Raw genomic sequence first — 11,541 nt, forward strand, 5'->3', positions numbered from 1 at the left:
GTCCAGTACTTTAGAAGTTGCTCTTTTTCACTTGTTAGCTTAGCACTTTTTGTCTGAATGTCATTTAACTTGCAGGTGGTAAAAAAGGCTCTTGCAATTTAGCCCGCTATGTTGAAGCAGTCTGCTGCAGGTCACCTATCAAACATTCTAATTGAAAATCTACAGGCCAGTTAGCATCTGTCAGCTGGGCACACATGGTCCTGAGGCTGTACTTCAGACACTTTGTGTTATTTTTTGTCTTAAAGCACCTATGCAATCTTACCTGAAAGCATAATTTAATCTGTAAGCTTGCAAAATGTATCCTTTACATAGACAAATATACATAATACATTTTCAGATGCCTTCCATGGAGGCAAAGCATTTCATTTGTTAAGCATTTGTTGACTCCACCATATTGCAACATTTTAATGAGGTAGGGTCGGGGGTTGCTTATCCTCAACTTGAGCACGGCAGTCCATCTTTATACACACATGGATAGCTATAGCATTAACTATACATAAAAGAAATCCTTTTCTTCTAAGTACTCTAATTTTCTGTTAAATTATTATTATAAATGCATGTAGCTCTATTTAAGATTTAATATTTATTTTGACTTTTCTCTGAAATTTAATACATTTTTAATATATATGTTTATTAATATAAAACCTTAAGTACAGTATAACAATTTATTGATGTTGCACAAATCTTACTTTTTTCCAAATTGGAAAAATCAGAATTGTCTCATGGACAAATCATTAAACTTCAGATTTATGCACAGTATATTCTGTTCTAGATTAAATAAAATACAGTCTGTGTATGATTGATTATTTGAGCCAGGACAGGTTTGTGGTTCATTTGGGTACAGACTACTAAATGCCATTCAAATCAGAATCTGAAAACACCATCCACTGAACTCTACAGCTGTTACAGGACCAAAAGGGTTACATATTTCGTTTTTATTACCAAATTTAAATCATAAACTTGGCATTTACATGGTACAGCAGCTGCGAGAGTCTTTAAAAACTCATCAGGTGTGACATGATAGCAGTATGAAGGTATGTTACAATCAAACAAATATTTATAGCGTTACTATTTTTCTATAGAAAATATAATAAAAATGTTATTTATTATTGGAAAGTTATTTGCAGAAAACTATTATATAATGTTTGGTGGTTATTACTGTATATCATGAATTTACCTCCATTCGTGAGGTTGTGTTTTTTGGAGTCCAAACATCGATCACACATGACCGTTAATGCCTTTCTGTCTAAAATCAGGCATGCTAAACACACGTTGTGCTGTGTGTCCTTTCTCAACATCCTGAGATATGGTGTGGACTTCCTCTAATCCAGAACTGCTGGAGGTGAGAGCCACAGAGCTGCCGAAAGGATTGATCCTCATTCGGGATTTAAAGGTAAGCATGGACAGGCTGATAGAGCGCTTGTTATTCCACTGCCGAGCCAAGCGCTGTGCTTCCTTCTCCTCCTGAATACGCTCCAGTGTCTCAAGCAGAACAGCACGGAAAAGCCCAGAAACCTCTTGCACTTCGGGCTCATTCTCTGTCAGCACCTGACGAAACCTGCCGAAGCAAAAGCATCAGTACTGTGCAAACGTCTTTATCCTCCCCTGATTTCTTCATATTGAATTTCATTTTAAATTGAATGATGTAGATTAAAGAAATGGAAACAAACATTTTACTGAGACATCCTGCAAAGTCCTAATGATATAATTTAAAAACTGGTTGTTTATGTAACAACCTCAGCAGCAACCTCATTTCCCCTCTCATCTGTTCCTAATACTCACCTGTATACTAATCACCGGTCAAATCATCTGTCATCATCTGCACCTGTTTCTTACTGGTGTATGCCTTAAGTTACATGTTGTTTATGCTTAAGTGATTTATATCATTTACCTATAGTGAACTATTCCTCAAGACTACAATATATGAAAGCCTGGCTTTTGGATGCACAATATGAAGACTTGCTTAGGTTTAAAAGCTCACTAGCTAGGACTGTGCACAGATCTAATACAAAACGCTCCATCAACAGCAAACTAAAACTGCTGAATGCTGGTGCTGGGACCCAGCTTTATTAATATCTGTGTTTGGACTGTTACTTTTTTCAATGATAAAAGTATACTGAGGCGGCATGGTGGTTTAGAGGTTAGCACTATCGCCTTGCTCCTCCAGGTCCTGGGTTTGATACCCGCGTCGCATCTGTGTGCATGGAGTTTGTATGTTCTTCCTTGGTGGGTTTCCTCTGGGTTCTCCGGTTTCCTTCCACAGTCCAAAAACATGCAGATTAGGCTAATTGGATTTCCCAAATGACCAATAGCGTGTGAATGTTGACTGGAGGTCCTAGCATGATCAGACAACATGTGAATGAATATCAATGGTCACCATTATCCCCTACAGAATCCCTAGCTGGACTACAGAGGTTCATGATGGATGATATACTGATTGTTAGATACTAACTAAAAAGTAAGTATAGGATGGTTAAAGGATGATTTTGAACCCATAGACTTAACCCAGAATTTTCAGTTAGTGTGTTATCTTTATCAGCAATTACATATTTCAGATCTCTTGGGGCACTGGTGGATCAGTGGTAGGTGTTTCTCCTGCCATTATGAAAGGCCTGGGTTCAATTCCCAGCCAGTACCCAAACCCCAGCCACTGGATACAGTGGGAGGGTTGTGTCAGGAAGGGCACCCAGCGTTAAACCTGTGAAAGCTTGTATGTGCAGACCAAGTTTCCACTGTGGCAACCCCTTGTTGAGAACAGTTAAGAGACCAATAACAACATATTTCAGATATGTGTGTCATCTTATAAAATTAAACCCATGTAAACCAGACCCAGTGACAGTTAATTTTCTTTATGAATCCAAAGAAGATCATTGGCAAAACCACTCATTTTACCCTCAAGAGGCCTAGATGTTCTTAAGGCCTTAAAATAGCTCACTCTGGTAGGTCTTATCTCTATAATTATATTATTCTGTGTCTGTTTGCTGCATGTGCCTCCTGGACATAAACACATACAAAGCTCTTTAGATATCCCAGGGAGTGAGTGTGAGTGGGGGGTATAAAGACAACCGTATTTTTAAATTCTGATTCTCTGCCTCTTTTATTTGGTTTAAACTTCCTCTATGCAACATGATTAGCCTAATCTACATGTCTTTGCACAGTCGGAGGAAACCGGAGTACCTGGAGAAAACCCACCAAGTTTTTCCAAGGGGAAAACAACTCCATGCACCCAGACCTGAGGTAGGAATCAAACCTGGACTCTGGAGGCGTGAGGCCACCATGCTGTCATTATTATTATCATTCATTCTAATATTAATATTTATGTTTAAAAAAAACATAGTCGGGAATCGTACCTACATGCCGCCTACATTCAATTAAATTTTTTTATATAGCACTTTTAACAATGGTCATGTCTCAAAGCAGCTTCACAAAATGAAGCTGTATTTCACCATGTTATGCATTGGTGTTACACATACATTATGTGAATATGTGATTATCTCAAAACAGAAACACACATGCCCTACATATTTCTCCATACAGTATGTAAAGCATGTATGTTATCCTTTTCAGATCTGGGTGTTATAGGACTCATGTCAGCAATCATGGATAAATATTTTGGGTGAGTTACGAATAGAAGTATTTTTTTTTTTTACATATGTAATGTGTATGTGTCTATACATTGGTGTTCAAAATAACAGCAGTGTGTTGAAAAAAGTGAGTAAAGCTCCATATCCATATAATACCTTTCCATTTAAATCACATAAATGCATTGGACACCCTGCACGTTCTATTCTGAATCACAACATGAAGAAAAATGTGCTAAATGTATTATTAGTTTAATGTAAGTAACGAAAAACAAATATTAGTCTGTTAAAAAAATAGCAGTGTGAAGTTCAATTAAAGAGGTAAATTATTCTGTGAAAAACAGATGTCAAACAAGTTCCCCTTATTTAAAGATAAATGCAGAAAAGGTTGTCCTGTGCATTTCTGTCTGAAAATCAGAGTAAAATGGGTCGTTTCAGACATAGTTCAGGACAACAGCGTACTTTGATTCAAAAGTTGATTAGAGATGGAAAAAAACATACAAAGAAGTGCATAAAATGATCGGCTGCTCTGCTAAAATGATATCAAATGCTTTAAAATGGAGATCCAAACCAGAAAGATGTGGAAGAAAACAGAAAACTTCAAATGGATCGAAGAATAACAAAATTGGCAAAGACTCAGCCAATGATCAGTTTCAGCATGGTCAAAGAACATCTAAAGTTACCTGTGAGTACTGTTACTATTAGAAGTTATCAGCAAGAAGTCCCATTGTTGAAAAAAAGACATGTGCTGAAGAGGTTACAGTTCGCCAAAGAACACATTGACTGGCCTAAAGAGAAATGGTGCAATATTTTGTGGAAATTCTTTTTGGGTCTAGAGGCCGCAGGCAGTTTGTCAGGTGACCCCCAAACACTGAATTCATGCCACAGTACACTGTAAAGACAGTGAAGCATGGAGGCACAAGTATCATGATATGGGGATGCTTCTTGTACTATGGTGTTGGGCCTATTTATCACATTTCAGGGATCATGGATCAATCTGAGTACATGAGAATACTTAAAGAGGTCATCTTGCCTTATAAAGAAGAGGAAATGCCCTTGAAATGGGTGTTTTAACAAGACAACGACCCCAAACACACCAGTGAGCGAGCAGCATCTTGGTTCCAGACCAACAAGATTAACGTTATAGAGTGGCCAGCCCAATTCCCAGACCCTAATCCAATAGAAAAGTTGTGGCCTGACAATAAAAAGGCAGTTTCTGAGGAAAAACCGAGAAATGCAGAGCAATTGTGGCGTGTAGTACAATTGTCACAGTGAAGCAGTTCTCTGAAACCATGGTTATACAACTAAGTATTAGCTCAGAGATGCACAAGAAAGATTAAACTTCAAAATATCTGCAGGAAATATCTCTGTTGTATAAAGAGAAGCTGAGGTCGTGCTGGTGTGGGATTACCGGAGGATCACGGCTCCGCAGTAGGACGGATGCACTTTGCCGCACAGGTCCTCGAGCGCCAGTCTCTCCCCGTGGCTGATGTCGTAGGCGACGCGCGGCGCGCTCACCAGCCAGCTGTAGTCCACGCCGGTGCGCAGCCGCCGGTACTCGTTGTCGCGCTCGCGCTGCAGCCGCTCCGCCTCCTTCATCTGCCAGTTGAGCTCGAGCATCAGCGTGTCCGTCACCACCTCCGCCGGGTCGCGGCGCGTGCTCCGGTACTGAGGCTCGCTCCAGCCGAACCACGACATGGCCCTGTGCGCGCGCGCTCCTAAACCTGGAGAGGTGAAATCGGAGTGTGTGTGTTTACTGCAGATTTACTTCGATGAAAGAGTCAGGTGTGGAGTATCAGTTTTCATAAAGATTGTCTTACAAATTAGTTGTAAATGTTTGTTGATGTGATTTGGTCACATGATTCAATGAAATGAAATTTTAATCCTGTACATAAAAATGCAAAAGGTGGATTCAATTCTGATGTTTTTTGCCCTTTTTTAAATACCACACACACTTCAGACAGAAAAGTCAATGGGTATTGATAATAAGTTACTATTAGAAAGATTAGTTATAAGGCTGTAGACAAAACTGGTATAATTTATGCCTTCTGAAAGTGATCACTTGCATAAAAATGATTATCAAAAAAAAAATACAAAAGTATTTGGCCAAACCTGCAATGACGTTTTATTCAGTTCAGTTCAATTGTATTGGTATAGAGCTTTTAACGATTGTCATTGCCGCAAAGCAGCTTTACACAATCAAAAGAATTATGGATTTTTTTGTGAATGTGTATGAATCAAAATGATAAGACTGTCCCTGATGAACAAGCCAAGGCTGACGGCGATAGTGGCAAGGGAAAACTTTCTTAGATGGCAATGGAAACCTTAAGATGAACCTAACTCAACATGGAATCCATCCTCATTTGGGTGATAACGGATAGCAGGGATTGATCTGTAGTTCGATTTGACTGTATCTAAATACATAGACTTCAATATGGAGTTGGTCCTCTTTTTGCATCTATAATAGCTTCCATTCTTCTTGGAAGGCAGCCCACAAGATCTTGGAGTTTGTGGGAATTCGTATCCATCCATTCTGTAGATCATTTATGAGGTCAGACATTATTGTTGGATGAAAAGGCCTTGCAAAAATATTATATGATCATATAACCCCAATATTATCATCCCTGCACTGGCTACCTGTTCAGTTTAGAATAAATTACAAAATAGTATTATTTACATACAAGACTTTAAATTATTTAGCTCCCACATATCTAGCCAGTCTTCTGATACCCTACAATCCACCACATACCCTAAGATCACAAAACTCCGGACTTCTGGTAGTTCCAAAAATATCAAAATCTCCAAAAGGGGTAGGGCATGTTCATATTTAGCTCCAAAGCTTTGGAATAGCCTTCCAGACAATGTTCCGTGCTCAGACACAGTTTCCCAGTTCATAAGTAGACTCGAGACTCATCTCTTTAAACTGGCATACGCGTAACTCATCCCATAACCTCATACTCCAGTACATCTATCCTAAATGACAACTACGCTAATTCTTTCTACCTGTTCTTTATTTTTCTACCCATCCCGAGGCATCTGGAGATTGTGCCAGCTCCAGCTGGATGCTGCTTTATGATGGTTAAAGCTACACATGCTGCTCCTGTGCTCCCAGTGATCCAGACCCCATCTGCCCTCTGCACCTGCTGACTCATCCCTGTGCTGAACTGGACTTCATGTTATTTTAAATAACTTCTGTTCTATTGAACTTTCAGCTGCATAACACACATGATGTTATATCATTTCTATCCGGTATCACAAAAATGAGGATGCTGGCCATTAAAATGTTTTTTTTATGTCTCAATAACCTAATAGAAAGTTTATTAATAAAAAAAAGTGAGAAGAACAGAACTGACTCAACTATTAAGTAATCAGACGATGAGGAGGCGTGATTCAGTGCTTCCATTTTCCACTGTTAACTCAATTCATAATCCTTTAAAATTTGGCAGTGGCAGTGTTGTATGTGACAAATATATAAAAGAAATGCATGTCCTATACAGTATTACACAGTGTGTGCTTGTATGTTATGGTAAAGTAGATGGATCAGTGATTATTAAAAAAAAAAAAAAACATTTTTTATTTTTATTTTAAGGCACAAGAAATAAATGAGAGGCGAGAATGATTCCAAAAAAAAAACTGGTCTGTAGCTGAAACCGTTTATCAGTAACAGAGGACATTATCATGTGCATACAGAGTGCATGAGTACATTTCAATCTTGAGCTTGGGGCACAAACGAGATATTGCAACTGTATGCAGAATTCTCTATGGGCTTTTGATGAAGTATAGGTGTGATTATATTTCCCTTAACAAATAACTGAGTCCTCACACGCAGGCTAATAGTAAGTGATGGTAAATTGTGTGCTGTTTAAAAATAAAAAGCTTCGCTCATGTCCTGGAAATTTCCATGTTAGTTAAGAAGATTATCATGCATGGATTTATTATAACAGTAAGTGAGCATAAGTCAACCTAACTTTATTTGCATTAGTTTTGCACTAGATATAAGCACTCTATAAATGATTATAATATGAGATTGTTAAATAAACAAACTGCAGATACTGTAACAACTAGCCTTTCAAAAATAATTGTTGGTACATACCTTAAACTCTGTTCTTACAACTTCAGACTTTGAGAATAAAAGAAGTCCAACTCCAAATCTTCACCAGACTTCAGATTATAGTTCTCAAGATCTGTGCATTTTGATTTGCTTATTGTTTTGCAATGACTGTCCTTTTTATACTGTTTTCTCTCTCTCTCTCTCTCTCTCTCTCTCTCTGTTTGTCCCTGGAGCGCTGATCCAGCACAGGTTGCTTTATAGTGAACAGCCTAATTCAGATTCTCCCTTCCTCCCTCCCTCACTGAAGTAGCTCCTCACTCACTGTTGCTATAGTGATGTTCTGTAAGCCTTACAAAGACAAGAGGCTGACGCACAGAGAGAGAGAGAGAGAGAGAGAGAGAGGTGAGCAAGAGAGAGAGGTCACACAGGCTGTAAATAGATTACATGCATGCATGTGGGCCAGGATGCAGTGTTCTGCAGCATTAATCCATTAAAAGTCATTATTTAACATGTGTATTCATTTTGTGTGGGTGAGTGGGATGGGTATGATGAATAGTATGATGAGTCAATACAGTGATTTTTTTAAAGTGATTTTAAACTAACAAATATATATATATTTTTTTAGAGAACCAGTGTGGCTATTTCAATTATTCTAAAAGCTTTACTGTATTTCAGCAATGAATGTGTTCTGCGGTACAAGTACAGTTTGCTGACAGTTTGGTTTTGTACACCCACACCAAAAAACAGTTTGTTTATTTATTTATTTATAAATGTATTTATATGGTTCTATAGACATATTATATATATATACATACATAAATACATACATACATACTGCATTCTGTATATATAGATTTTATTATTACATAAATGTTCCTTCCAGGAATTTGGCATTTGAACACCCACTGTTAGGAGATAAAACAGCTTTTTGTGTGTGTATATAAAGACTTTCTAAATGGATGAAGATATCAACTGGTGGACGCTTTGCTCTTCAGATTTACTTAGTGTTATCATCTATAAATGTATTACAAGTTCTATCAGAAATCATATTATCACTACATTTAATCTAATGTATTACATAATATGCTGCAGCAGGGCATCTATTTTTACAGAGCTCTGCTGGTCTCGTTATGTTAATATGATTACAGCATATACTGTAGGTAGATGATGTAGCTAGAACAAATCAACAAATAAGCTCATTAACCGCAAGATACAGGGATTTATATTTAGTATAATGGAATCGTAATTGTTAGACTGAACGGGGACAATTTTTCACCTTAATCAACTCCATTAAGGTGCAACTGCTAATGTTGTTATCATGTGTTAAAAGGGTCAGGACATATAATGATATTTTTTTAAGCCTGACTCAGACCTGGTACACCACAGCTCGACACAACTACTAAAGCCTGGAGGCTGACAGATGGTAAGGAGATGGTTAAAACTCTAAATCCAAACTTATGTCTCTGTTAATCAGGATTACACACACATACACATTACATGAGTTACACCAGCCCATCTTCTTAGAAGAGATCCCTAGGAAAGGTCGCCTGGGGGCTAAACATCACTTAGAATTAAATTACGTATATTCCTAGCTTCAGGGCTGCTGGTTCGATACCTTGACTGAATGTGTGAAATGTGTGTATGTGGTACAAGAAATCTAAAAATCATGACGCTGATTGTCAACAAAAGGTAGTCTACTTATACAGGATTTAAATGTACACACAATCTGGAGGAGGAGAAGAATAATTATATAGGACATTTATTTAATCCGGAATTGATCCTATGAACATTAGGAGCTGTGTATTTCACACGGCAAGCGCTTAATACCAGACAATTGACTGACAGCATTGATCCTTATTAATGTGCCACAAGCTGTAACAGGCTGTCACATTTAAATAACTATAATAAGATCAAGTGTTAAGTTTCCAACACAAATAAGACTGTGTATCAAATGGTAAAGATAAATTCCAAGCATCATAAGGCTAAGTACAAAGAACATAGATGGTGTGTTTAAGATCTCTTCCATTGCACTTGGTGTTGTGCCTCAGGAGAACCATCCATTTCACACTTTTCTGTTTTCCCCAAACCTAACACATCTGATTCAGCTTCATTAGTAGTGTGACCTTTAGCTGTGGTAAATCAGCTGAAGTAGAGTGCTTTACAACTCTGACTCTAAATGTGAAAGTCCCTAATAGACAGATACTTTAAGTGAATGAGCATTTTCTGATGAAAAAAAAACTGTACTTTTACTCACTAGATTTTAAAAAGAGGCTCGTTACTTACAGATGGTGATTAAACAAAGCATTGTTTTTTTATATATAAACACAAATCTAAACATACAGTAGGTCACTTACTGTAAGTGACTTAAGGATCTCAACATGTGGAGAACAGAAAAGAAACAATATCACCAACCCTAGTTTACAGAAATGACTGTCAGCTCTGACAGCACTGCACGTACATTCACATCAACTACCACACTAAGCTGAACTGGTGACTGAATATTTAGAGTCGACGTTCCATTATACCTTAGATAATGTAGCTCCATTTAAAAGAAAAATTATTAAAGATAAGAAACTCGCTCCCTGGTATAACAACCGCACACGCACTTTAAAACAGACCACTCGGAAATTAGAACGTAAATGGCGTAAAATTAAATTGTTAGTATTTCAAATAGCATGGAAGGAGAGCATCCTGAACTATAGAAAAGCTCTTAGTGTAGCTAGATCAATGTATCTCTCCACTCTTAAAGAAAATAGCAGAAATAATCCTAGATTTTTATTTAACACCGTAGCAAAATTAACTATAAATAAGACCACTGCAGAAATCTCCACAACAACATTGTGCAATATTGAGGACTTCATGAACTTTTTTAATAATAAAATTGTAAATATCAGGCATAAAATTGAGGTTTTGGAACCCGACAATGTAATTGATGCAGATGTTAATCTAGCCATGTCAGATCGGAACCTAGAACACTTTACTCCCCTTAAAGAGAATGAACTAATTTCACTCATCTCTCCTGCAAATTCATCAACCTGTATATTAGATCCTGTACCGACACATTATCTTAAACAGATATCAGCAATAACAGAACCCCTGTTGAGAATAATTAATTCCTCACTCAGCACTGGTTATGTTCCAAAATCTTTTAAAATAGCAGTTATTAAACGGATAATTAACAAACCTGACCTCGACCCCGGTCAGCTGTCTTATTACAGGCCAATAACAAACCTCCCGTTCATCTCTAAAATTCTCGAAAAGATAGTAGCAGAGCAGCTATGCTCATATCTACATAGAAATAACATACATAAAGTGTATCAGTAAGGATTTAGGCCTCATCATAGCACAGAGACAGCACTCGTTAAAGTAGTAAATGACCTCCTAGTGGCCTCTGATCAAGGTTGTGTCACTATACTTGTGTTACTCAACCTCAGTGCGGCTTTTGACACAATTGATCATGGTATTCTTCTTCACAGATTAGAAAGTGTAGTAGGAATTAAGGGAACAGCCCTTTCCTGGCTCAGGTCCTATTTGACCGATCAGTATCAGTATGTAGACTTAAATGGTAATTATTCTGCATGTTCTTTAGTGGAGTTTGGTGTTCCACAGGGTTCAGTTTAAGGCCCACTGCTTTTTTCCCTTTACATGCTTCCTCTGGGCAACATAATCCGTAATCCGTAATACCGCATGGTATTAGTTTTCATTGTTATGCTGACGACACACAGTTATCTGTCTTAGCAAAACCTGATGAGAAAAACCAGCTTACTAAAGTTGAGCAATGTGTGCAGGACATAAGAAATTGGATGCTAATTAACTTCCTTCTGCTTAATCCAGATAAGACAGAAGTTCTAGTCATAGGACCGCATACAGCTAGAAGTAAGATTCTAAATCACTCTGTAACTTTAGATG

The 11,541-nt window shown here is 37.7% G+C and overlaps 1 protein-coding gene across 1 annotated transcript; it reads right to left on the reverse strand.

Moving 5' to 3' along the window:
• Nucleotides 1-258: 258 nt before the first annotated feature.
• rd3 (retinal degeneration 3, GUCY2D regulator) lies at nucleotides 259-7,865 on the reverse strand. The gene is made up of 3 exons (XM_053489440.1): nucleotides 7,675-7,865; nucleotides 4,993-5,305; nucleotides 259-1,558 (listed from the first exon to the last, which is right to left on the reverse strand). Exons 2-3 carry the CDS (start codon nucleotides 5,277-5,279, stop codon nucleotides 1,219-1,221), a joined length of 627 nt encoding a protein of 208 aa, XP_053345415.1. The 5' UTR covers nucleotides 5,280-5,305; nucleotides 7,675-7,865; the 3' UTR covers nucleotides 259-1,218.
• Between the last annotated feature and the right edge of the window lie 3,676 nt (nucleotides 7,866-11,541).

Source organism: Clarias gariepinus, chromosome 27 (assembly GCF_024256425.1).
Source record: "Clarias gariepinus isolate MV-2021 ecotype Netherlands chromosome 27, CGAR_prim_01v2, whole genome shotgun sequence".
Lineage (NCBI taxonomy): Eukaryota > Metazoa > Chordata > Actinopteri > Siluriformes > Clariidae > Clarias > Clarias gariepinus.